This window comes from Lindgomyces ingoldianus (assembly GCF_010093535.1).
Source record: "Lindgomyces ingoldianus strain ATCC 200398 unplaced genomic scaffold BDR25scaffold_10, whole genome shotgun sequence".
In the NCBI taxonomy this organism is placed as follows: domain Eukaryota; kingdom Fungi; phylum Ascomycota; class Dothideomycetes; order Pleosporales; family Lindgomycetaceae; genus Lindgomyces; species Lindgomyces ingoldianus.
Genome location: NW_022985171.1, coordinates 1,280,500 through 1,306,464, shown reverse-complemented (window position 1 = coordinate 1,306,464; position 25,965 = coordinate 1,280,500). Strand labels below are relative to the sequence as shown.

Below are 25,965 nucleotides of genomic sequence, written 5' to 3'. Positions count from 1 at the left end.
GATCTTCCCCGAGTTTCTTCTTGCTTGTCTCCATCACTTGCACCTCTAGCTCTTTGGCAGCGTCCTATTGTCCTTTATTCCTATATGTTGATGCCAGGCTGGCCATGCTGGTCATCGTGTTAGGATGGTCCTCCCTGAGTTTCTTCTTGCTCGCCCCTATTACTTGCGCCTCTAGCTCTTTGGCAGCGTCCCATTGTCCTTAATTCCTGAATGTTGATGCCAGGTTGGCCATGCTGGCTAGTGTGTTAGGATGATCTTCCCTAAACTTCTTCTTGTGAGCCTCTATTGCTTGCACCTCTAGCTCTTCAGCAGCGTCCCATTGTCCTTAATTCTAGTACGTTGATGCTAGGTTGGCCATGCTGGTTAGCGTGTTAGGATGGCCCCTGAGTTTCTTCTTGCTTATCTCTATCACTTGCACCTCTAACTCTTGGGCAGCGTCTTATTGTCCTTAATTCTAGTATGTTAATGCTAAGCTGGCCATGCTGGTCAGCGTATTAGGATGGTCTGCCCTAAGTACCCGCTTCTTCACTTCTAGCGCTTGTTAATGCATTACCTCTGCCTTGCTATACTGGCCTTGCTAGCTTAAGACTAGCCTAAAGCTATTAAGGCTGTTAAGCGTATCTAGGTGTTCCACTCCTAAGATAGCCTCCTTAACCTAGATAGTGGCGGAACCTATCTTGCTTGCCTTACTATACTGTCCTATCTTACTTACATACTAAGCTACCTTAAAAAGAACTGACGCCTATACTTCTAGTGCTTTTGTCTCCTTTAGCTGGCAGTCCGCTACAGCTTGGGCGTGTGGGAATAGCGCTTGGCACACGGTCTAGTTCTTGTACTGTCCTACATGGTAACAGTTGTCTATGAGCGTTACGTACATCTCTTTCTACTGCTCTAACTCCTTGTTTGGTTCTAGCCACTTTCTTGTAGAGAACTGCACTAGCTGATGCATTTCAAACTAGCTCCCACCTACATTTGCTGCAACTATGGAAAAGCCTATTGGTGTATTTAAGTTGTCCTTAAAGTCTGAGCTTGTATTGTCGCTATCTTAATAGCAGCCTTTTAAGAGGAACCCTAGAATCCCCTGCTGATTAAAAAGATTCACCAGCGCTAGCAGTTGCGTTGCCAAAGATCTTACTCTGCAGATGTGCTTAAATGAGATCTGCCAAGTAGCCATGGCGGAGTTTGACGCTGTGCTGTCTCTGCGAGAGCCCGTAATACCTATGTCTAACAGCCTCGCCCTGTCTCTGTCGCCTTTACGAATATTAAGCAGATAATTTAGTACAGTGGCATGGGGCGCGCTCTGGCTAATATAAGCGGCGGCTTGAGAAATGGCAAGAGGCACATAGTTAAGCGCTTTAACTAGTGCTGCTCTATTGTCTTGTTTAAAGCTGCCCTCTAGCTTGTTTTAGAGTAGGGCTAAGGCATGTGCTTTGTCTATTAGAGGGATTTGAATAATATCCGCATAGTTCCCTGTCAGTTGGAAGGCCGCCTCCCTGCTCTGCGATGTGACAAGAATAGCCCTATTTAGCAACTAAGGTAGGAAGTCTAGCAGAGCAGCAGATTTGCTGCTTGCAACACCTTCTCTAACACCTTCACGCCTATTCTCCTTCTAAGCAAAAACGCTTAGATTGTCAGCATTGTCAATAATTATGAGCTAGCGACCGTTTGCCTTATTGCACAGCTAGTTGTAGACAAGCTTTAGAATGTCTACATTTGGCCAGTCCTAACCAGGAACTTTAGCCTGTTCAGCAATATTTTGAAAGCTTTTAACAAACTTTGCTGTGCTGCCTCTATGCACCTAGAATACCTAGGTAGTAGGTAACCTTTTTTAGATCTAGTACAAGTACTTAACAGCAAGCTGCGACTTTCTGCTGACTTTGTTATCTTACGTCTTTGGCAAAACGGTAAGGTAGGCATACCCCACGCTACTAAGACTAACTAATGCTACTCTAGACGTAGGCTGCTAGCTCTTGCGATCTATTTCTATGAGGATCTGGCAGTCTACGAAGTGTGGATCCCGCTGGAATGGAACGGTAGAGGAGGGGATAGGAGGCGGTAGAATGCAGCCTGAGAACAGACGGTCAGATTTAATTTAAGGTACTTAGTACATAGAAGAGTTGCACCTGCGAAATTTTTTAATAAAGCAGCGGCATAGTATGTTAGCGTCTAAACATACCCCTGGGTTACTGCTATTATGTTCCATACCTTAGCGTTATAGCAATGGCTCCACAATGCCTTACTACCTCTTCTGGCCTAGGAATTACTTAATGCAGGTGGTACTTTCTTAATTGCTTTGCTAAGTTCCTTTATCCGCACGCTACATCTATCTACTGCTAGGAGAAGGGCCATTTTGCTTTTATCTTACAACAATCTTGTATTAATCGCGGCCTTCGTTTAGCGGAGGGCATCTAATAAAACGGGCAATTCAGACTTGATATGACAGAAAGCTTCCGGGATCTCCTTGATTGTAGACTGATATTGGTTAAGCCGTTTCAGAACCTGGGTACCAAAGTCGACCAGTTGAATGATGTTGGAGGCGATGCCGACGGCGGCTAGCGCTTCGGCCATCATAGTACAGCCCCGTGGTTCGTCTTGACGCCTTAGGTATGGCAGCATACATGTACTAACATGTAGACTTCTCAGGAAATAGTGGGAGCATAGGGAAAATATTAGTGCAGCTCTATGCCGACAACGTAGAGGGATCGAGTCCACCACCAGCTTGACAAGGTAGAAATTATCAAACAAGGTTGAAGTTGACGCTGGTTGAGTCTCTTGGCTGTGGTGTAAGCCTTGCGCTTCTGCAGCGGAAATACATTTAGCCGATCCATCCCCCTCGTTAGTCAGCCCGTAGGAGCCCTTGACTAGTTAACTAACGTATTCTAATAGTAAGCTGCGCAGATAAAAGCTAGGATATCATCAGGAAAAATCCTCCTGTTCTTCAAAATCGAACTGAGTGGGGCAACAATCCTCTGCTCGGGTTGAAGGATGCCAATAACGCCTTAAAGGCCAGAAACGCATCGTTAGAGTTCTCTTCACCCAACATCGCAAAACCCTTCCACCAAGTTCATCTACAAAGTACAATCATTGGAGGCTTTCTCGCCAACCTCTATAAAGGTGCTAGGTAAAATGTTGTGCGCTTGAACTATCTTAAAGATTAGGGTAAACAATATAGGTTGTTAGCGTTAGGTTTTAAATTGTTTAGGGACAATAAGCCACTAAAAGAAGATCTAATCTATTATCTATACTAGATATACGTCAAGATTAACTTGCTGCTTGCTAATAAACAAAAAGAGATTAAACAATTAGAGAAAGACAACAAGGATGCCTCAAAACTCAGAAATAAAGGACTAGATAAGCAAGCCTAAAAATATTTTAAAGCCATGTGTGACAATAATCCAGAGGCTATTAGCATGTAGAAGAAGTTCCAGGAACTTAGCATACAGAGATATAAAGAGTCGTATACTCGACTAAACATCTATTTTAATAAGTACGCAAGTAAGAGCTTTGTCTAAGAAGAGAGCATAAAAATTGCACAGAAGCAATTAGAGAGTAAGGGACTAGTAGAAGAGTTGCAAAAAGCTGCAATTATAGACTTCTCTAAACATGTTTCTAACAAGGCAGGCAAAGCTCTTAGTAAAGCCCTTATACGCAAAACAGACAGCACAAGCCTTTATCTTACCCACAATGTTAGCGCATTATTTAAACAAAATAACTACTACAAATTTAATTAGACAATATATGTCGTCACCACCAATTAGGAGCTGCACCTTAAGCAACTGTTTAAACTTATTAAGTTAACTAGCAACAAGGACCTGCGCTCTTAGATTACCCACGTCAATTTCAGTCTAGTACTAGGAATGAGTACCTGTAAGGGAACAGTCATGTTCTTAGATAATGTGTTAAGGGATGTTGGCGAAAAGATGCATAAAGTAGTGAGAAGGAACAAGACCAAATATGCTCAGGTATCAGCAGTGTCATGGCCCAGGATATGAGTGGAAAACGGTATGATTCATTCATTTCGCGCCACTGTCTCAAAAATCCATTGAAGCAGTCAGTATGTCTAATGTGGTCTAGAATCAACAACTACTGTTTCAACATCGACACGATGACGTCCTTCGAAGGAGATACTAGTCCTTACCTTCAATATTCCCATGCCCGACTCTGTTCCATCTTGCTTAAAGCGGGCGTTCCAACTTCTAAGATCAAATCAGCGAACCTTAACCTTTTAGTTAAACCACATGCAATCAACGTCGTTCAACTCATCACCTAGTTCCCCAACACCATTCAAAACACTCTAAAAACACTAGAACCTACTACTATCTTAGCATATCTTTTACACCTAACACATGCCATCAATAGTAGCTACTATGTGCTGCAAGTAGTTAGGAGCGAGCGTGAACTCATAAAGGCTCAGCTGGCCCTATACAACGCGGCAAAGTCTGTTATCAACAACAGAATGCGTCTACCGGACCTAATCCCTCTAGATCGGTAGGTTTTCAATTCCGACACCTGTCTCGCTCGAGCTAATAGGTTCCGCTATCAGGATGTAACACGACGAGTGGGGATAACTCAGACGCGCGGGCTATCCAACCAGCCTAGAGCAGACCGCCCCTTAAAATCCCGTCCCAAGCGGATTCGGAGAGAGTACAAGGTATGCCAATGAGCGCAGGTGGGGTGAAGAGCATAATTTTTCAAGTCTACTAGGAAGTTGCATGAAATGGATTGCACCTCAGTCTACCCGAAATGGGACTGTTCGGACATCGATAGTTGAGCCTTGTTACGAATGACGATTCGATAGGAACCCCGGACGCTGAAGAACCCTCCTATTGGATGAGCGAACCCATATAGGATGAATGACGATCTCGGCTATGAAGCCTATCACAACATAGACTTATAATTTGTCTTGTCCTCTGTCTTAGCTGCATGCACAGAGTACGCTAGTAACAAAGACAAGGTTGCTTTATCCTCTATTTCAGCAAAAACTATAAAGCAACTTAAAGTAACGTATTTCACAAGCGAGCGGTCCACACAAGCGAACAGTCTATTCTAACAAAATTTCTGCTTCTTGTACTTAACAATGTATCTACTAATTAGCCTTTAACACTAATAAGAAAGGTTAAATACTTCTAGTAGTCTAAAAAGGCTAAATTATAAGCATTTAAGCTGCTTTAGCAATCTATTGAGTCTCTAAAACTACAAATATAAGGCTGAGATAGTCCTTACGCTCGACAGGTATATATACTATTCTATGCGAAGAATTAACTGTTAATTGATTATTCGCACCTTTTTGTAATGAGGCAGGGTGCCTACCTCATTACAACCTCGTTACAAATAGTATAGAACGCAATACTACGCCTTACAGGACTAAATAGTGCTATTACAGGCTAGAATAGGGTGTGGATTTAGTAGGGTCTTAGCAGAGTGGCCGGCACACCTGTGAGGTACGTTAAAAGGGTTTTAAATAGCTAGAGAAAAAAAGCCTTTCTTACACTTTTATTAGCTAGAGAGATAGGGCTTACGCTTCTAAGGCTACTAGCTAGGGTTCGCGTTGACTAGCAGGGGCTTGCCACTTCTCTCCCCATCCTGTCTGAGCTTGCTGAGATAATGGAGTTGATACTTACCAGAGTCTTCATTTTACTTGCTTCTAAGGGTGAAGGGAATATAGGGACGCCACATAAGAGGATTCAGACTACCCAAAGCCATGAATAGCATAAATTCCTCCTTACAATTCAGTTCATTTCCAACGCTATGCACCACGCTCCCCTCTCCAAGCCCAGCTCTAGAGATTCCCTAAATTACCACCAACGTTCCATCAAGAGGGCATCGACATAGCATCTAGTCATCATTCATTAAACCAACACCATATCTCACAAAGTCTCAAAGTCCGCGTGCAAATCTCACCCGGCCTGCCATTCCTCTACAGAGCCTCCTTAGCCTTCCTCTCATTCCCCTTCTCGGCATCAAAGAACACACTTTCCCTCTTCATCTCCCCCACCTCAACATCCGGAGGTGCTGTCTTTGCACTCGAAAGCGGTGCACCACCGCCGAGCCCAGCCTTCTCCCTCCGGAACTCCTCCGCGCGCTTCAAATCCCCAGGCGTTGGATCTGTAGCTGGTGGAGAAGATAGTGGTGTCGAATTCGCGCTTTTCCCCCACCCCTTCTTTTTTTCGCTCGCCCAGACGCCCCAAGAGGAGAGATAGGCGCCAGCGCGCGTGGATGCTGCCTGGATATTTGCTTGGGCGTGAGAAAGGTCGGGCGCTTTTGGGACTAGGCATTCGCAATTAAATTCACATCTAGCACAATGTGGGTAATAGAAAGCACTCACATCGCCCATACTTCTCCGTACTTGGACTCGGTGGTTCACTACCCTTCGCCGCTCTAGCCTCCTCCGCCTTCTTCCTCTGCGCCTCACGCATGGCCTCCATCTCCGCCCATAGATTATTAAAAGCCGACGAGACTTTTTTCTGGCCGACGGCGAGCTGTTTCCCAATCGCCTCGCGTGAGTTTTGCAACCGCTCGTCGAGGTGCATTTCTGCTACCTGCCTGCATAGCGCCACGCGACGATCAGTACACAGACGCTAAAGGTAATAATGTGAAACGTGGAATCGGAGAAAAGACTGAATTGATTGCTTAGTTGAATGGGAATGGGAAAGATCATGGGGATAGAAGGGAAAAGAGGGAGGCGTACTGCGCTAGACGTCTTTGCACATCGTCGATTGTCAAGCCTCCTGAAAACGGATGCTTAGGGTCTACTATGTCGAAGAGGTGGGAGTCGGTGAATTTATTCCAGACGCGGAAGTTCTCGGTTCGCATCCATGCATCGACCCATTCATGTGAGAACTCGGTTGAGGGATCGCCTTCGAAGTCTGAGATGAAGTTTTCGTTTTCTTTGTTTTTCTCCATGTAGAGTTTATATTTTACGGCGCTTAGCATAGCGAGGAGGTATTCTTCAAATTGCATGCGGATAAACTCTTCGCTGCCGGCATAGCCGTGGTCTTTTGGGCGGCCAGGATTTGTCTCGTCCCAGGTATCGTTGACGGTTTGTGTGAGGAAGTCTATGAATCTCCTGTCTGGGGTTGATAGGGCGAGCGCGCTGCGAAGTGAGGGTGAAGTAATGCCTATGGTGTGTTCGTCGAGGTTTATAAGTATATCACTATACCGATCCTTCTGTTGAAGGAGTAGCGAGTTGGTTGAGCCCACAATATATGACTTTGTTCCGTGGTCGGCAAGCATGTCGAGTTGCTGGAGCGGTGTATAAGGGCCAAATAATGAGCCACTTCCGAACAATTGAAGTGGAAGGCCCATGTAAGCGAGCACTAAGAACCGTTAACATGGCTAGCCTTCTAGTATAGTCATATACTTGCATGAGGCTCGTTCAGAAGTTTTAAGCGACGTAGGCTGCACGAGGGTCTCCTCGTAAGAATTGAACTTAGGGTCAGCGGAATCTTGAAGGTGGCGGATAAGGCCGGGTATCAGAGAAATAAGAGCGAATTGCATCATGCATAATCTCTCACAATGTGAACCGAAAAAGAGCATCTGCCTTCTCATTAGCTTGTGATATGAATCAAACGGTGGGGTTTATGTACCTTGGGTTGAAGTAAAGCACATTTGAAAAGAACGAGCGTTTGCCACTTGAACTCGTGGATCAGTTCCCGTAGCGATATCCCTGGACCAGTTAGCCTCATCTTGATTATTCTCTATGATATATACCGAAGTAATGGTCCATCTCCCCCTCCTGATTCTTTAGTAGTGTCGACAGACTCTCCTGAAACCGCTGCATAATCTCCAAATCTGTGAAATCCCTATAAACCGGTCAGTCGTTTGACCTTCTTTCAACCAAGTCTCAAATGGAAAACCCCCAAGCGGTGTACACCCAACCTACCTCTGCGCAAACCACGCTCCCGTCACGGCCCCAAGTTTCGCCTTGACAGCGCCAAAATGTTGCGGACTATCGCTAATAACTACAACAGCTTTCTGCACCGTACTCCTTGTGACATCCGGTGGTCTATTTATCAACTGGTTCGCGTCTAATTGGCGGGTGCACGAGATTCCGAACAGGCTCGTCGCAGGGTGAGTGTCCGTTTCTTCGTGTCTTAACGTGAAGTACGAGAAATCCTCGGTGGAGCTATTTGTCTCAGAGTTAGCCATAGTTACATCTATGCAGATGAAGAGGCCCGCGCATGGCTAGAGGCAGGCGTGGCCTAAAGGGGTAATGGGAGATGCAGACATACGTGTGCGCACCGTCGCTCAACGCCATGAACGGCAGCAAAGGCCACTCATTATCGGTCGCGGGATCAGTCCCTTCTTCCACACCCAGCCAAGTTTCCACTTCCGGGCCCCTGCATACATTTATTAGCCCCTCTACCAAAAAAGGGCCAGGTCGGCAGCCACTTCACCGCTTCAACTGACCTCGCGTGGTGGAAATCCACGATGCAGACAATTGGAGTAAAAGGCGCCATGTCTACTCTAGAAAATGGTGCTATCGTCGGAGAGGGGTGTGAGGGAAGAGGGGGTCCATGGAGACGGGGAGATTAAGGTTAGACTCGGCTGTCGTGGATGTTGAAAGCTCATCTTCAGCCCTACTGCCCAGATGCCGCTAAGCCGCTTTCGTAATCCTGGCAACACATCACCACGCTTCACCGCAAAGATCCGAAATCCTCACGGTCCTGGGTCTGCTGAACTGGCCTGGCTATCCTTGTGGGTAGATGTCATGGGATATTCTGCAGTGATACAGCATCCGCAGCTCACCTTGGAAAGTGCCAAGCGAGTATTCACGTGGGCGTGCAAAGGTTTCGTGTCATTATTTCTTCTGCCAACGAAGAAAGATTGGAACATAGATGGGAACAAAGGATCAGGGCGATGCAGTATTCATGGTGTAGGCCAACGAAGAAAAAGTTCCCCCCTATTTCCGGAATCTGTCGCCTTTACCGGGGAGTTATCTCCGTAAACACACTTCGCCGATCATGCCCATAAATACCTCCGAATGAATTAAAGCCAAAAATACAACCCATCTCCCTACGCGCAATGGGCCTTGATCGAGGGATATCAGTCCAGCCTGCACTGGGAGCGTCATGCGCCAAACTCAGGGACAGACCTTTATGCCTTTGGGAAGAGTTTCGGTCCATCATGCATAGCATCCCGTTTCAATATCCTCGATTACTTCGACTACTGATTTCCATTTTCTTCGTTAACAGCCTGAGCATCGACATTGTGGTAGTCAAGGATTTCGGAGTACCTGATATATTATCAGTCAAGCTAGTGTTAATGGGCTTGATTGGGGACGCACATCATGATTTTCCATGTATCAACAGGGAGGTCTGCGTCATTGAAAGACCAGTCGAACTTCTCTTCCGCTACTGGTTCATCGGTAGGGTCGTGGTAGGGCGCGAGGTAGGGGTGAGCAAGTGCACTCTCAGCTCGAACTCGCTTCTTGGGGTCGAACACCAACATGTTCTCAAGGAGATCGATAGCTAGAAAAAGATATCAGTAAATCGGATAGCTGAGTCTGCAATTACCATACCAGCTGGGTCTGCATTCTTGAACTTGTTCGCTAATGGCTGTCGCTCGCGCTTGGGAAGTGACTGCACAAACCGTAGAGTCTATGCAATGGTCAATGTGTAAACTCAAAAATATAGAGCTAGGACTACTCACATTCTCGCTGCAAATTGTCTGAATGACGTCGTCTGGGGGTGTGCCGAGGAGTTCAGTGATGATTGAGAACTGGTTCACGTGGTCCTTTCCAGGAAACAGTGGCTTCCCCTCGAGCATCTCTGCAAAAATGCAACCTGCACTCCAGATGTCCACCTCAACATCGTACTTTTGCCATGTCAACATGATCTCCGGTGCTCGGTAGTATCTCGTGGAAACGTAGCCCGTCATCTGGGGATCCTGTATACGTGCCAGTCCGAAATCGCAGATCTTCAGATCACAGTTCTCGTTCACAAGGATGTTGCTCGGTTTCAGGTCACGGTGGACGACTCCAGCGGAGTGGACGTATTTCAGCCCGCGCTTCTCAAATTAGTGCCTTGCTCATTTCGTCCGGCGTTCTCCACGCACCAGAATTTGATAAAGGAAGTATTGGATAAACTGCTTTTCTAGGGGCCTCGAGGTGAGAAGACGGTGAAGGTCAGTTCCAAGGAGCTCAGTGACGAAGTAGCTAATCTAGTCAGCGCACGTCATGGGGATGTAGATGTGGGCACGTACATATCCTCTAAGGGTGAGATGAAGATATCGCTTAAACTAATGACCTGGGGTCCTGTTAGTATCGGGTTTCGCGGAGGTAGTTTCCAAAATGCGCACATTCTCGTGTCTCAGATGCTTCAGGAGTTTGAGTTCGCGGTAGGTTCGCTTGGAGAGGACCGGAGTGCTGAAGGGTTTCATGATCTTCTTGATGGCCACGGCTTGGCTGGTGAGTTGATCCTTGGCCGAACTGCGGGTATGTTAGAATCGCGGTGTATCGCCATTGTCAGATGCAGACATACCAGACGAGTCCGAAGGCGCCCATGCCCACAGGCTGCAGATCGGTGTACCTTCACAAATGGTCAGCTCCACCCCAGAGGGACAGTGAGGCATGCTCCGCACCTGCTCGTTATCTCGAATGTCGTGCCAAAGATCTGGGCACGCACGAATTCAGCCATAGTGGAGGTTGAGCGCGTTGAGTGTGCGATAGGGGGTGATGGAAGCCAGGGGCGCGGTGTGCGGCGGGTAGAGGTGTCGCGACTATTGTGGGCGGCCCTGTTCAGGTTCTTCTCGCCTCTTGGAGCAAGCCGGTTTGCGCGCGCCGCTAGCTCAATCTACAGGAATTGGGAGTGGTGCAGCAGCGAGACCTGGGGAGGCTGGCTGCAGACTAGAAGAAAGACGGTTCTAAGGCGAATGACACGTCTAGCGCACGACTTTGCGGGCGACAGACACGGTGGACGCTGACACCGTAGAGCTCCAGTATGGGATGGGGCGGCTTCTTTGACCTGGGGACAGCGGAGCACGCGAAGTGAAGGGGACGACGAGTGACGGGACTGTGGCGGGTGGATGGTGAAGATCACTGCCAAAGCGAGATAAGATGAAGGTATTTATATGGGTGGAAGGGAGGAGGGCAGAGTGAATGCAAAGAGAGATCGTCTTCAAGAGGGGTACTACGTCTCACACTTCGTGATGGTAAAACCTGAATGCCACTGCAGAAGAACCTACGTCATAGCCTGATTGCCATATGGGAAAGGCCACAAAGTGGCTTGCCGAACGCTTTTCAAGAACCGGAATTTTTCATGCCATGGAATGCCCCGTGCGCCCAAATAGGGCGGTCTCTCCCGCACACTGGGTGGCGACAGGGACATTTGCAAGTACGTCTGCCTCGAGGCCTTGACTGTTATTCAGGAAAGTCTTGGGGCACACTCACTTTGTTTTTCTATGTATAATGGATTGCGCAAGTCGAACACAAACGCCAAACCAGCCAGCAGTGCCAGCCAACCTCGTCGGCAGCGAGGCTGGGCTCGGCTGCGGGGCAGAGGCCAAACCCAGCTTCACACAGCGTGTTAGCACCCTACTGGCACAACAGGCAGAGCACGACAGGGATTTGATTTTTAGACAAAAACTCAGCATCCTCTTACCACTCGGGCTAATTCTAGCAAAGAAGATTGACAGTTCGAATCCTCTCTGTCAATTTTCCGCAGGAGGCGCCCACATACCGTCCTCCGCAGAAGAAACAAAACCGCCCACTGATTGGACTGCGGCTCCGAGCCATGCACGCAATGTAAAGGCAAGCAATGCGGCAATGCCTTTGCAAAGATCCTCCACCAGGCTTAAGCTGTGTCACAACCACGAGGCAGCCTGAAGCGTTTGCTGTGAGCCTGCGTGTAATCCGTAAGTGGGTTCGAGAGGAGCTGGCCGTCACATGGCAATCCTCCTGCAGCACGTTCACATCGGAACCCGTCGCGCCGGACGCCGCGGTGCTCGTCCATCTCAAACACATGACAGTTCCTGTCACTGGCGGTTGTGGCTCGCTGTGCAGTTTGGTGGCCACAGGTATCGGACCAAGGGATGGCGGTCGCTATTTCTGTGGGAGGGCAATGGCGACGTTCACGCTTTTGGATGATTTGCAGCTAAGCTTCGCATGAATGAAGGGGACTGGAGCTGATGCCACTATCCGGTAGGTGGGAATGGCATGGCCCGCTGGTCTGGACGGAGAATTTGGTAAGCACGAGTTGCGTCTGCCCGTAAGTAAATGCGAGGTAAATTATTGTCGCTGAAGGTAAGCCTTATACCGTCGCACAGAGATGTTAGATGTTCTTGGGGCGGTGGTGGTGGCACATCTGGACGGACGGTGGGGGCCGGGCTGTCGGTGGGGGACGATTAAAGGGCAATCTCAGCATCGTGGAAGGTGCGCTCCTTAATTTAGAAAATGGTTTGGACGGCAAAGGGCCGTCGTCACCGATTGCAGCTAGACGGCGTGAGAAGTAAGTAGTAAAGAGCTTTCGCGCCGGGGCATGGCTATCACCTCAGCGAGATGCCGGACGGGCTGGAGCGCAGCACATGTCTGGAGCTGTTCACCCGGATTCTGGTCTGCACGAGGTGGAGGGAGGGTAAATGGAACAGGTACAGACGAGTACCGGCGGGCGAAACAACAGTCTCTGGGGTGCATGAATGCCCGAGGCAGTTGAATTGCGGGTTGAGATGAGGCAGTCCAGCAGCAGTTCGAGTTGCAATGCACAAAGGCCTAGTCGTGGGACTCTGGCCTGGACGAGCTGTGGACGCACCAGCTCCAATCGCAACGGGCACACGGCTGAGAGGGGATGCAGTCTGCCACAACACGCCGCTCCTGCTCATCATCGACATTCACTCTCTCTTCACACTCGAACTCTGACACTCTGTTCACCGCAGCCTGCCACGCGTGCCTCGCTCTGCCAGCAGCTGTGCCCGCGCAGCAAACCGTCGATGCAGCCCTCGTTGGTTGGTTGACAGAAATTGAGCCTTGAGCAAAGGAGGCTGAGCCAGTGAGCCCGCGAGCGGCTGCCCTCCCAGGAGCAGCAACTGCAGCGACTGCGACTGTACCCTCCGAGCATCGAAGTAGCATCGTCGTGCGTCGTGCTGTCTTCGGTCATCGCCCTCGCCGCCCACGACCACGCATCCCCACGCTCGCGGATGGCCGTTGCGCTCGACCCGTTGCGCTGATATCCCGCCGTGAAGAGTGAGCTGGTGCCCGCGCACGGATCATCCATCAGCCCCGGCCACCTGTGTCCACCTCCAGACACAGGGCTCGCCTCAACCTTTCAATACCCAGAACGCACCGGTCCCCTCCACCTACCCACCACCGAGCGGGCCTCTATCGCGACTCCAGCGGACGCCCGCAGCTACTGCACCAGCACAACCCAAACAGCAGCTCTGTCTCCGCCCCCCTCCCTCGAGGCTGAAGACGCCTGCTCGCCGACCTCAACCACGTCCACACCACACATCCACGCCCGCGCGCCGCCCACATCGCTGCGCCGTCGCCCGGCATCCCCCCGTGAGACCGCTGTCTCTCTCCATCATCGATCCGACGACCATATTCCCCTGTCGCGGTGCTGAGCCGAGCGCTCCATCTTTGTCCCCGCCCGACCTCTCCCTCCTTCCCGCGGCCGCGAGCCGCAGCCAACGCCAGGCACAATGGGCATCTGCATGAGCACCAATAACGAGGATGCCGAGCAGAAGAAACGGAGCCAGGCCATCGATCGCAAGCTCGAGGAAGACTCGCGCCGGCTACGACGAGAATGCAAAATCCTGCTCCTGGGTAAGCAGCTGACACCTATCCGACCAGCCTGAGGCATACTAACACGACTCACTCCAGGGTCGGGCGAGAGCGGCAAGTCCACCATTGTCAAGCAGATGAAGATCATCCACCAGAACGGGTACACGCAGGAAGAACTCGCCATGTACCGTCTCACCATATACAAGAACGTCATCGACTGCGCAAAAGCTCTGATAGGAGCCATGCGACAGTTCGATATCGAGACCGAAGATCCTGGAAATGACGAGCACTGTAAATATCTGCTCGAATACACGGTGGACCCAGACCCCGAGAAGCCGCTGGAAGTGCGGGTCGGACAAGCAGTCACGGCGGTCTGGCGAGACCCCTGCATACCCAAAGTGCTTGAGCACTCGAGCGAGTTCTATCTTATGGACTCGGCGCCATAGTATGTCTCCTTCTATTCTGCAGCCTTGCTGCCCACTAAGTGTCTCCTAGTTTCTTCGACGAAGTAAACCGGATATCGGACCCCAACTACATCCCCATAGAATCCGATGTGCTGCGAGCGCGTACGAAGACGACTGGTATATACGAAACTCGTTTTACAATGGGACAATTGAGTATACAGTACGTGGACCCACTTGGATCCTACCCGGTTGCTTCGGCTAATTTGAAACTACAGCATGTTCGACGTTGGCGGTCAACGGAGCGAGCGCAAGAAATGGATACATTGTTTCGAAAACGTCACATCAATCATATTTTGCGTGGCCCTGAGCGAATACGACCAGGTTCTACTGGAGGAATCATCCCAGGTACGGTCTCCGACAAGGGTCTTCTTAGATGCTACTACTGACATGTGTAATTAGAACCGAATGATGGAAAGCCTAGTACTGTTTGACTCTGTAGTCAACAGCCGATGGTTTATGCGGACGAGTATAATCCTGTTCTTAAATAAGGTTGATCTATTCAAGGCAAAACTCTCGAGATCACCTCTAGGGAATTACTTCCCTGACTACTCTGGAGGCAACGACGTGAATCGTGCGGCCAAATACCTACTGTGGAGATTCAATCAAGTGAATCGGGCGCACCTAAATCTGTACCCTCAGTAAGTTCTGGTGGTGTGAATTGCGTCCACTGAGCTAATACATGCAAGTCTAACACAAGCTACCGACACATCAAACATCCGACTTGTATTCGCGGCAGTGAAGGAAACCATATTACAGAACGCATTGAAAGACTCAGGCATTCTATAACTTCGACACACTCACACCCCGGCTTCAGGTAGCTGAGACGAGCTGACGAATGATTTCTGAAGCTATACACGCCACCCCTACGCCTGCTCGACTACCGACGAGGACACACGTCGCCTGTGCATAGCCTCTTTCCGCCTCTCTGCTTACACCACCTAATACCGCAACCATATCAGACACGAGTTATCACGAAAGTATCCATTACCGTGTCATTCGACATATCCTTGGGTTTCATGAATTGGGTTTGGGCCACAACATCATTGCCTCGTATTTCTCATGGCGAGCGCAGCATTGGCGTTTATTGGAGTCATATTTCTTGGGATTTTACATACCAATTTCACTTTTCCTTGTCAAGTCACCCATTTTCCTCTCTTCTGTGGGTTTGAGAGCAGGTGGTTTCGAAGGCCTTTGCTTGCGCTCTCTGGAAAAAGTTTTGGGTCGGATCGGATTGCGATTGCTTGCCTCACATACCTGGCTTCGACTGTTTCCTAATACCAACTTAGGTTGCCTTGGCCTCGACCTCGAGCTGTGTTTTTTGTTCTGGTGGTGCGCTTTGTTGGTGGTGGGTGCACTGTACGTTAAACTCAGTCTCTCTCTGCTGAGTCAGTCTTCGCTGGTGTTCCTTTTTGTGTTTTTGCTTTCTGTGGTTGGCGGTGGGTGGAGTGAAAGAGTCATAGTTCATTTTGGAAACCGCGACCGCGCACCCACATCGTCCCGCACTGTCTCCTTCAATCCGACATTTATCTACCGAATCTACGACATACCGTGCACGCACGAAACACACATCCATGCGCTCCTTCGATTCGATTCCTACCGGTCGCACACTCACTTGAGGACGAGTGGAAGGACTAGAACCTTAAATCAGTTGCTTAGCGGCAGTTTTGTCACTCCTGCACTCGGTTTGGAAATTTTCGTTTCTTGGACAGCATAGCACTGTAGTAGCCGAGAGCCGGCTTCTTTTTGAATTCCATATTACACATCTTTTTTATATTGTTGGGATCGGATGGGTGGCCTCGGTTTTATACGGTCTTAGGGCTTTTGCGATATTCTGGAGAGAGGATGGCGAAGGTGGGGGGAGTTCGAGGGTTGGGTGGATAGAAGCATCATAGCGATGGCGTGGAGACCTGTCAGAATGGGAGAGAGCTCGAGCGAGGGGTGAGATGGAGAGATGGGAGAGTAGAGAGTGGAAGGGAAGATAGTGTGGTGATTATGATAGGAGAATTACAGTTTCGCATTCCAAGTTTTCGGTGCTTGTCATGAAGAAGTGAAGCTGACTAAGCAGACAACCCTTTTGCGTGTCTGGCTCAAAGAGCTTGCGCTTTATTAAGTAGAGCTCAGCTCAGAGAGAGAGAGAGAGAGAGTCAGATTCTGCTCGCCTGTGTGTGCAAAGCGGTGGATCGTACGAGAATCACCATCCACAGGTACAGCATGTCAAGTTGTACTACACAAAACAGAGTGATCTACGCTATGAACCCAGCCAGCCTCCATCATTCTCCAAGGTGTTGACAGGATACAGATTTATGTCTACTTCTGCGGTCAAGAAAGATAACCAGAATCTGTCCTCTCACCCCTTCGTGTTGTGTGTCGTGTCGAATTTCCAGGCTTGCCTGTTCAAGACACATCTGCAGAACCTTAAACATCAGATCTTCGATCTTCAAACAGTCGGATGTTCATGTCATGAATCACAATGTTTCAACCCCTTCTCCCCCCTTTCTCCCTTGCCTTCCTCCCGCCACCGCACCACACCCTCAAGCCACGTGCGCTCCCGTTGCCGAACCCTCCCGTACCAGGTCCCGAAATCTCGGACCCTGGAACTGTTCGGGGTTCAACGACAGAAGCGGATTGCGCAAACTCCTATTTTCTACATGGGGGAGGGGTGATTTGGCGCATGCGTGATTGAGCGACCGTTTTGCCATGTGCGTCGGTCACCGATATGCAGGCAGATGCGGGCAGATAATGTCTGTGTGTGCAGGACTTACGGATACGATGCGGAGTTGGTTGGGGTGTCAGATTGAGAGGGGAGAGCCGAAGTAAGCCAGCTTACAGTGGTGAGTGAGTGAAATGCGGGTGGATTAATTGGGGAATTGATAGGCAGGCGGGTGAGATAGGGAGGTCGGAGTCGGAGTCGGAGATCAAGATTAGAGATGTAAGTGTGTGGATTTGGGAACATGTGTCAGGAGATGTGGCGTAGGTGCAGGAGTAGGTGGGATCGAGGTGGGCAGGTCAGTGAAATTTCTGTTGTCGTACACTGCAAACTTTTGGCCCCAAATAGACATCAGCAGAGTGAGAGGAGGGTGGGTTTGGAGGGAGGCAGCAGTTTGCCTTGTGATTATTACGTGGGAAAATGAGTGTTCTACAGGCTTTGCTGTGTTAAGAATTCTTTTAGGATACGCTAGACAAGAGAGTAGGTATGCTGCGAGTTAATTTAAGGCAGTAATTTAAATCGGCTTCCTCCTGGGATCTGGAATGCGGGTACATTTTGGGGGCTGCTGCGTGTGCGAAATCCCATTATTAATCAGCGATTGGAGCAGGTGGACAGTTTCGATTCGTCGACCTGGAGACGAACTTTGACCAATTCACACAACTGCAATAATACTAAATCGAACCATTCAGTATGGTAATTGGGCTTTTGATTGCTATACATAAGAAGTGAAACAATAAAGAAAACAAAGTCCCAAAGCCTACTCAGCCTTCAGAACATAAGAACTCCTCCCGTGATCGCTAATCCTGACTGCATGGGTTTTGTAGTTATATCATTTCTGAATCGAATTTTTGATGAAAGAAAGACATGGGCAGGGGAAGGAAAGATGGTTGTGAAGGTCGTCGTAAGGTCGTAAGTCCAATTTCATGTTGTGATATCCGTACTTTCTTGTTCCCTTGACCGTTCGTTCGTTCGTTCATGGTATCCTTCTTTTCTGCACATTCACCCTCAATCGTCCTCATTCGTAGGGTGCAATGTTTAGCCCCTGTTGGAAAGGAAAGGGCTCTTGACACCCCCGCCCACAGTCATCTCGCCTGCGGACTTAGGCGGTGGGTTGAACTTCGCATTCAGAGGCAGCCATGTCTGGAACGCAGGCATTCCGTTCATATTGGCGGCATCAGCGGCCTGGACAGTAGGGGAGGCGGGCTCGCTGATGGTGACACTGCCGGAGCTGGTGCTAGAGGAGATGGAGAAGTGGCGCGAGGCGTTGGGTCGGTTGGAGAGGAAACTGTGCGTCGGGACCTCGGGCTCTGGAGACATGATTGTATTCACGCTAGGGAGCTTCGTGGGCTTCGCGTTCAGAGAGAGGAACGTCTTCGGGAAGGGAATGTGGAAGCGGGGAGCGGAGGTGGACATTTTGGTGGTGGTGATAGTTTGGTGGGGGTGGTTGGAGGCTTGGTCGGTTGGCACTAGATTTGGATTTGAACTCGGACTTGTTGACGACAAGTGGATGTTTCTCAGGTGGTTGTAGATGTGGTGCTTAGTTTGAGGTGGTGTTGGTGGTGAGCTGGTATCTTCGTGTCGGAGGCTGTTTGTGTCGGTGTAGTTGTGCGTGTTGGTTGAGTTCGGTGAGGTAGAGGAAGTGTCGAGCAGAAGAACAGGGTTATATACCTTCCCTCAAAATATTTACGTGGATGATGTAGTGCGTTCCAGGCCAAGCCCCCCGTGGTCCCGTGGTACTCTCTCTATGAAAGCAGGCTAGTGGGTGTGTCAAGTGACCCTCTCAACACAATGTTGATTCTTCCTGTCAACACTTGGGCGATCTCAATTCAGATGAGCATAAGAATCGGGCTTGCCAATATACTGCGGATCCGGAAGTCGTGGCGCAGGGTGTCGCAGCTGCCAAATGCTCGTGTTTGGCGGTGTTTCTCGAGTCTGGTAAGAGATCGCCGGCACGTTCGGGAATGCACCCTTAGACAGACTGCGTAATTGCTTAAAGTCGTTTACGTGGCAACTAGTGTGTGAAAGTGATGCTCCAAGAAGCTTGGAAAATAGACGTCTTTTAAATGCAGGGTAGCCGTTGGCTTCAACACTGCTTGGCGAGTCGTCGTGAGATGAAAATCAAGGTCTTGGTGTTCTACAGTCGTTGTACAGACTAAGACCTTTATGAATGATGATGCGTTTTGGAATATTGGGGCTGCTCAGTGGGTGTTGCAGTGTTGACGTTTGAGAGCTCTTGGGTGGAGATCTGTGGGCTTGGCAAGGTGAATTGGCGCAATTTGACGTGGTGGAGTGGAGATTGAGATATTAGTACAAAGGTAGAGGAAGGAAAAGAAGGGAAGAGATGGACGGCCTGGGAAGATATCAGAGGTGTGGAGAGGGGCTGCTTTTAGGGGTTGATGCTAAGCTCGGTCCAGTGGACGTCGGTGAGCCCTTAGGAAGAATTCACGAGAATATGTAGGAGACGTTCTTCCGAGGTTCAAAGATCAAACAACTCCTAGATATGGACTCGCAGAGAACACACACTAGTAGAGATATAAAATTTGGAGGAAAAAACCGGCGCTTGCCGCCTTCCACCGGTTCCGGTGGATGTGACAAACCTGTTGTTGCTTCTTGCTGCACTCCTGCTGCAGGATCACACCAACACACTGGTCGGTAACGAGAAACGCAGCGATTCACAACACGTGCTGCCATCCAGACACTCTTTGGCCGTGGGATGTGTTCGCAGGAAGCGAGGCACAGTAATTTTATGAAGGCGTGCACGCATGAGACGCGTACGAGGCTGCAAAAGCAACGGTGATTCCTGGGGTTGCGATTGGGCTCGGATCGTCAAGCGGTGAATGCTTTGCGGGGGCGCTGGGGTCGGCGGCACGAAGGGGCGCCATGCTGCTCGTGTAAAGCGTTTACGCCGTGTAAGCAATCGTAAGCCGAAGGTAGCCTTCATGCTTTTGCGAAAACTCTGGAACGGAGTGAAGATGTGGATAGCTGAAATATTGATGAAATTGGTATCATGTGATGAGGAAACACTGTTCAGCTGCCAAGATTCGAAAGAAGAAGGTACTAACTCCTGTTCCAAAAGTCGCTAGCATTCTTACACAATTTGTTACAACAATTGGAAGATGTTGACCTCAGCCGGTGATTCGTTAATGATCCTTATTGATATCTCTTCAATTACGACCGTTCATCCAGGCGCCGGCATTTTTTGTCATTGTCTTGTTAAGGGATGGGATGACTCCTGCTCTTCAATCACACCTCGCTTCGTGCGTGGAAACGTACGAATCGCCCACGACGACAGATCTCCGGTGACGTTAGTGGGAGCCTTCGGAGGCAGGCATTCTAGCCTTATCTTAACCTCACTTTTTGTCCTTCAGTCGTGCAAACTGTCGTCTATTTTGAGCCACTGGATAAACCACGATGTCGCGAGTGTGTCAAACCGATTCGTCCTTCGGTCCTGGAATTGGGTCATGTCGTGGGGGCTTCGATTTCACGTTGGTCTTTGAGGACAGCGTGCTTGGGCTGTTGCCACAGGCAGCCTTCTTGCTATTCGCACCCATCCGATTGGCCACTCTCCGAAGGCGGCGGCATAAGGTCGCCAAAAACTCCCATTTGGGGGTTTTAAAGCTGGTTCGCGTGATGATGCTTTTGCTTATTGCAAATCGAGAGGCTAATTCCTGCAAAGGTTGCGACTGGTTGTTATGCCATCTCATCTATTCTCCTCCTCGTCATCTGGGCAAAAATCGAATCTTACAAGACGAAGCTATCCATTTTATCAGCCTCGTTGGAATTCCTTGGGTCCCTTGTCCTTGTGACTCTGTCTCGGCTCGAACATACGAGGGCAGTGAGGCCAAGCCATCTGCTTCAATTTTTCTTGCTGGTCCTGCTGCTGTGTGACGCCGTCCGGCTGCGGACCCTTTTCTTAGTTGACTATCCGTCAGTTCTGGTCACCTCTGCGTCAATCCACACATTCTTGACCGGGCTACTACTATTGTTGGAGTCTCTTGACAAAAGGGAGTTATTCTATTCGGACGAAGACCGCACCTTGCCTCCTGAAGAGACCGTAGGCCTGTTTGGCAAGAGGCTATTTTGGTATCTTAATGGCCTCTTCAAAGAAGGTTATCAGAAGATACTTAAGCCTGGTGACTTATTCAGCGTTGATGCAGATCTTGCATCGAAACAACGAAACATTGCTTTTGAGGATGTCTTCCGCCGTCAGAAAACAAACAAAAATGCCCCATTGGCTCGTACCATCATTAGGGTGCTTTGGGTTGACTTAATTCTGCCAGTGATTCCAAGGTAAGGTCTTCCCAGGAATCTTATTCCCCGAACGTAGAACATGGTAAGGGGGTATTTCATGGCAAATTTTTGTTTCGTATTGACATTCTCGTTAATTCCAGCAAGAGTATTAGCAGGCTAACTTTACCCTAGTTATGTTCCACATTATGTGATAATGTACTCTACTACATTTTCTTACCTAACGTGGAGCATAATTGGGGCAGAGTCCATATGTTAAATCTTACTAGATTTAGGGAGAAAATCAAAAGAATCTAAGCTCCTATCATGTTCGCCGTTAGCGTCAATATGCAGTACATGAGCGTTGACTATGCCATACAGGTTACTCCAAATAGCCACGAGCCTGAGCCAGCCCTTTCTAATCACCGCGATGATCAATTTCGTGCAATCGAAAGATGAACCTAGTGTGAACGTCGGGTATGGACTTATTGGAGCATTTGGACTCAACTACTCTCTCCTAGCTATTTCCTCAAGCTGGTATGCCCAAAGCGTGGCTCGGTTCTCGACCAAGTTGAGAAGCTGCCTAATATCATCTCTATACGAACAAACCCTTCGGATCACATCCAAAGACGTAAATCTAGGATCGGCAACCGTTTTGATGAACGTAGACGTTGAAAAGATACTCAATGGTGTTAAAAATATGCATGAGGTTTGGGCTATGGTCATAAGCACCGGCGTTGCGCTCTACATCCTCTACACACATCTCGGGGTCGCCCTCATAGCACCCTTTCTCACGACCCTAGTTGCGACGGGAATTTGCACATGGATTGGCAAGTACATGAAAGCTCGCCAAATGGATTGGGTCGCTACTACCCAAGCTAGAGTCACGTCGATTAGTTATTCGATCGGCTGTATAAAGGGTGTTCGAATGCTTGGTCTCACAGAAACAGTTCTCCGAATGCTAACAGGGCTCCGCGAAGCGGAAGTAGCTGCTCACAACTTCGTTCGAAAGTTGCTCGTCTGGATACTTCTGATCTCGAATGTTATGTTCCAGATGACGACACTCGCTACGTATGTCACGTTTGTCGTCATTGCGGTCACTAGGCGCGACGGTCCTTCACTCGACTTTAAAGTTTTATATGGGTCTCTCTCTGCTCTAAAGCTCGTCACATCACCTATGATCTTAGTTTTACAGCAGATCCCACAAATTATGGCTAGTTGGGCGTCCTTAGAACGGATCCAATCCTTTCTTCATGGCGATTCGATATCCCACTATGCAGGAGATGGCTTACCTGGGAGTACTGGCATTGACAGGATCGAACTTGATCCTATACAGACTCGAGAATCATTTAAACGCCAGACGCCGTCTTTTATTGTATCCATGGAAAATGCAACTTTTGCAATTGATGATACTAAGTCACTTCTCTTCAACATCCAATTGGAACTCCCGCCTCAATCGCTTAACATGGTCGTGGGTAAGGTTGGGTCTGGTAAATCACTCCTACTGCGCTCCCTGATAGGGGAGACGAAACTTCTCTGTGGTTCCTTTCAGGCTCCGTCGTCTGGTACAGCGTTCTGTGATCAGACAGTTTGGCTTCGAAACGCAACTGTGCGGGAGAACATCATTGCAGAGGATACCTTCGAGGAACCTTGGTACAACTCGGTTGTCTGGAGTTGTGGGCTCGTCCAAGATCTGACTGAAATGAAGAAAGGAGACATGACTCTCATCGGCTCCAAAGGAATCTCGTTGTCCGGGGGACAGAAGAATCGAATTTCCCTCGCACGTGCTCTCTACGCGCGAAAACCTATTCTTGTCGCCGATGACATCTTTTCTGGCTTAGACAGCGCCACCGAGAAGCTTGTTTTTGATCGTGTCTTTGGCCGAAACGGTCTTCTTAGGAAATCCGGGGCGATGGTCATCCTGGCCACTCATGCAACCTATTTTGCACGCCACGCAGATAGAATTATTGTCCTAGCTGATGGCCATATTATTGAGCAGGGAACGTATCAGGAATTAATAACCAGAAATGTGAATCTACACGAAATCAGCGGGGATTATAGCCATGAAAATCTATATGATGATCTGCTGGATGATATCGACTCGGAAGCTTCAGAAACAGCAATCTCACCAAACCCGGAGCCACAATTGGAAGAAGATGAGGAGGAAGATGTAGCACGGCGATCCGGAGACAGGCGAAGTCTGCTCTTTTTCATTTCCGCCGTTGGGACACTGCACTGTAGTGTCTATTTTAGCCTACTCACCCTGACCACGGCAGCAACCACGATTCAATTCTTATGGCTGAAATGGTGGGCGCAATCCGCCAGCTCAAGCAAATCGGCGACTATGAGGAATCTATACTTGTTCGTAACCATTACTGCAGTCAATATCTTCCTATATTTTCTCTGGCTAGGCCACTTTGCGCTGTGGTTCATTCCTAGATCAAGCTTGGCACTTCACGCTCGGCAGTTGAACGCCCTTATGCGGTATGTTAATCACAACCTTCAATCTTTTGGAACACGACTATTCCATGTTACCACATAACGTAGGACACGACTAAGGTAGGTTCTATCCGATAAAAGTATTGCTAAGATTAGGCAGAGCATCACCAAGATGCGCATTTCTGTCCTAAATTACCCTGTCGTGCTCTACGTTAGGTGACGACTAGATGCAGCATCTCCTATCTCCACTGCTCCTTTTAGCTACCCTCTTGCTTACAGCCAGATAGAGCCAAGTTCTCGTACCTAGTATCAACAGATATTGGAACGATCACAAATCGGTTTTCGCAGGATATCGTGCTTGTAAGTATCATTTCAAAGGCGCTGCATAGATAGGCGGTAGTAGTGCTAATAATTTTACTTTAAAGAATTCCGCTGACTTTATACCCCCGGCTTTAGGTAGACAACTCACTCCAATATTCATTCATAAATGTGACTTCAGGTATTCTACCTTTGATGAGCAGCACTGGGCGTAACATGGAACTAACTTCTCTTTCTCTAGAACTACTCACTATAATATCAGGGATTTCGATCCTTGTAGTGGCAACTCCCCCGGTAGCTGCTATAATCCCTCTGCTTGCGGCTGCAGGGTACCTTATTCAACGAGTGTACCTACGGACATCTAGGCAAGTGCGATTGATGGATCTCGAAGCCAAAGCACCTCTTTGCACACATTTTCTTGAAAGCCTCGCTGGGATTGTTACGATCCGATCTTTCGGATGGGCAAATTCCTACCGTGATAAAAACAACAAGTATCTTGACCAGTCTCAAATCCCCTTCTATCTCCTTTTCGCAATTCAGAACTGGCTGAATCTGGTGCTTGAGCTTATGGTCTGTGGGCTTATTACTGTTATTGTTGGGTTGGCTGTGGTACTGAGATCGAAGGTCGATCCTGGATACCTTGGATTAGGTTTAGTAGCTGCTGTGAGTCGACGACTTCACATCTCATCTTTAGACTAACTGTGTATAGATGGACCTTGGATTCAACTTCCGCATCATCATCATAGCGTGGGCCGAATTCGAAACCTCTCTTAGCGCAGTAACGCGCATTCGGTAAGACATTGATTTGATGGTTAAGATAAACTCTAACTGTTCTAATTAGCCAATTCTCCAAAACACCGTCCGAAATTCAAGAGACATCGCAACCTGATCCACCAGACTCCTGGCCCATGAAAGGCTCAGTTCAGTTCAAGAACCTTGTAGCGAGTTATTCAGTCGACGGTAAACCGACTCTGAACCGCATCGACTTGAGCATTGAACCCGGTGAGAAAATCGGACTTTGCGGTCGTACCGGCAGCGGGAAATCCAGCCTCCTTGCCACGTTGTTCGGACTTTTGCACGAACAGGATGGGGAGATTCTCATCGACAACATACGTACGGTCGACGTCTCCCTGTCGGTTCTCCGGTCGAAGATCATTGCAATGCCTCAAGATCCATTCTTCTTGCGTGGTACTGTACGACACAACCTCGCACCATGGATTCCAGAAGCTAAAATGCCTTCGGTGTCCGATGCCCAGATGCAGGACGCCTTGGAACAGGTTCAACTCTGGGAAAAGTTAAGCACAGGAATGGAGGGTGGGGAGGTATCAGCACTGGATGTCAGCCTGGATAACGTGGAGAGCTTGTTGAGTCAAGGGGAGAGACAACTGTTTTGTCTCGCAAGGGCGATCCTAATGCCTGGGAAGATTGTAGTGCTCGACGAGCCAACCAGCAGGTAACTCTTCCCTCTCCCGGAATTCTTTCTATATCTAGTTCACACAGTATTGCACAGTGTGGACGCCGAAACAGACGCCTTAATGCAGAGCATACTCTGCACCGCCTTCGCTAACCGTACCATCATTGCCATCGCTCACCGCCTCGATACAATCCTCAGTTTCGACCGTGTGGTGGTCATGGATGCAGGACGGATTGCGGAGGTTGGGGACCCGGCAGTGCTGATGAAGACAGCAGGCAGTTTGTTTAGAGGCCTTGTCGAGAACCAGGGGAAGAAGTAAGACGGTTCGGGACGCCGGATGATCGCCCAGCGACGACCCATTTGCTGGATTTAAACAGCCTGCTGTTGAGAAGTTTGTTCGTGTTGGGTGTTGTGTGCAGAATTGCGGCGTGTCGCGGTCGTGTGGGTCTTGGTGTCGACCTAGTGGCTCGCGGTTTGGGAGATGTTCGCTGTCCGAAGTTTTGCGTTACATGAATAAACGATCTTACCATTCTTTCACACTCGGTATATCCGATTCCAACTCTCCGATCATTCTAGATGCGACATGCGAAAAGCGAAAAGCGACAAGAGACACTTGGAGAGGGGTGGGTCGATCACATGACGACATTACGGGATCCTGACTTCTAAGGTAGTGTCCAATAGA

At 49.0% G+C, this 25,965-nt stretch overlaps 7 protein-coding genes across 7 annotated transcripts; 3 read left to right on the top strand and 4 right to left on the bottom strand.

Annotated features, from left to right (window-relative positions):
* Positions 1-2,394: 2,394 nt before the first annotated feature.
* On the bottom strand, positions 2,395-3,043 carry BDR25DRAFT_353255 (uncharacterized protein; the record flags this gene model as incomplete). The annotated part of the gene is made up of 4 exons (XM_033695140.1): positions 2,395-2,599; positions 2,637-2,680; positions 2,713-2,856; positions 2,951-3,043. 4 exons carry the CDS (start codon positions 3,041-3,043, stop codon positions 2,395-2,397), a joined length of 486 nt encoding a protein of 161 aa, XP_033549786.1.
* Positions 3,044-3,857: 814 nt separating this feature from the next.
* BDR25DRAFT_353254 (uncharacterized protein) lies at positions 3,858-4,848 on the top strand (the record flags this gene model as incomplete). The annotated part of the gene is made up of 8 exons (XM_033695139.1): positions 3,858-3,883; positions 3,931-4,050; positions 4,075-4,269; positions 4,360-4,488; positions 4,531-4,558; positions 4,600-4,669; positions 4,734-4,766; positions 4,799-4,848. The coding sequence occupies 8 exons, from the start codon at positions 3,858-3,860 to the stop codon at positions 4,846-4,848; spliced, it is 651 nt and encodes a 216-aa protein (XP_033549785.1).
* A 1,586-nt stretch (positions 4,849-6,434) lies between these two features.
* BDR25DRAFT_12802 (LAlv9 family protein-like protein) lies at positions 6,435-8,536 on the bottom strand. The gene is made up of 8 exons (XM_033683789.1): positions 8,410-8,536; positions 8,232-8,339; positions 7,883-8,125; positions 7,711-7,802; positions 7,587-7,666; positions 7,365-7,536; positions 6,689-7,316; positions 6,435-6,539 (listed from the first exon to the last, which is right to left on the bottom strand). Exons 1-8 carry the CDS (start codon positions 8,457-8,459, stop codon positions 6,536-6,538), a joined length of 1,377 nt encoding a protein of 458 aa, XP_033549784.1. The 5' UTR covers positions 8,460-8,536; the 3' UTR covers positions 6,435-6,535.
* A 303-nt stretch (positions 8,537-8,839) lies between these two features.
* BDR25DRAFT_283568 (mitogen-activated protein kinase HOG1) lies at positions 8,840-11,116 on the bottom strand. Its single transcript, XM_033688060.1, has 9 exons — positions 10,582-11,116; positions 10,482-10,529; positions 10,300-10,429; positions 10,204-10,247; positions 10,057-10,156; positions 9,652-10,008; positions 9,521-9,599; positions 9,287-9,470; positions 8,840-9,235 (listed from the first exon to the last, which is right to left on the bottom strand). The coding sequence occupies exons 1-9, from the start codon at positions 10,635-10,637 to the stop codon at positions 9,166-9,168; spliced, it is 1,068 nt and encodes a 355-aa protein (XP_033549783.1). The 5' UTR covers positions 10,638-11,116; the 3' UTR covers positions 8,840-9,165.
* A 2,304-nt stretch (positions 11,117-13,420) lies between these two features.
* On the top strand, positions 13,421-15,212 carry BDR25DRAFT_12754 (guanine nucleotide binding protein, alpha subunit). Its single transcript, XM_033683783.1, has 6 exons — positions 13,421-13,756; positions 13,814-14,159; positions 14,210-14,338; positions 14,394-14,523; positions 14,578-14,816; positions 14,865-15,212. Exons 1-6 carry the CDS (start codon positions 13,633-13,635, stop codon positions 14,962-14,964), a joined length of 1,068 nt encoding a protein of 355 aa, XP_033549782.1. The 5' UTR covers positions 13,421-13,632; the 3' UTR covers positions 14,965-15,212.
* A 2,708-nt stretch (positions 15,213-17,920) lies between these two features.
* Positions 17,921-18,298, bottom strand: BDR25DRAFT_312813 (uncharacterized protein; the record flags this gene model as incomplete). The annotated part of the gene is made up of 1 exon (XM_033691331.1): positions 17,921-18,298. The coding sequence occupies one exon, from the start codon at positions 18,296-18,298 to the stop codon at positions 17,921-17,923; it is 378 nt and encodes a 125-aa protein (XP_033549781.1).
* A 1,705-nt stretch (positions 18,299-20,003) lies between these two features.
* BDR25DRAFT_258483 (putative ATP-binding cassette transporter) lies at positions 20,004-25,777 on the top strand. The gene is made up of 9 exons (XM_033686534.1): positions 20,004-20,506; positions 20,562-21,175; positions 21,494-23,596; positions 23,839-23,911; positions 24,008-24,050; positions 24,111-24,532; positions 24,579-24,661; positions 24,711-25,322; positions 25,380-25,777. The coding sequence occupies exons 1-9, from the start codon at positions 20,297-20,299 to the stop codon at positions 25,600-25,602; spliced, it is 4,383 nt and encodes a 1,460-aa protein (XP_033549780.1). The 5' UTR covers positions 20,004-20,296; the 3' UTR covers positions 25,603-25,777.
* The last annotated feature ends 188 nt before the right edge of the window (positions 25,778-25,965 follow it).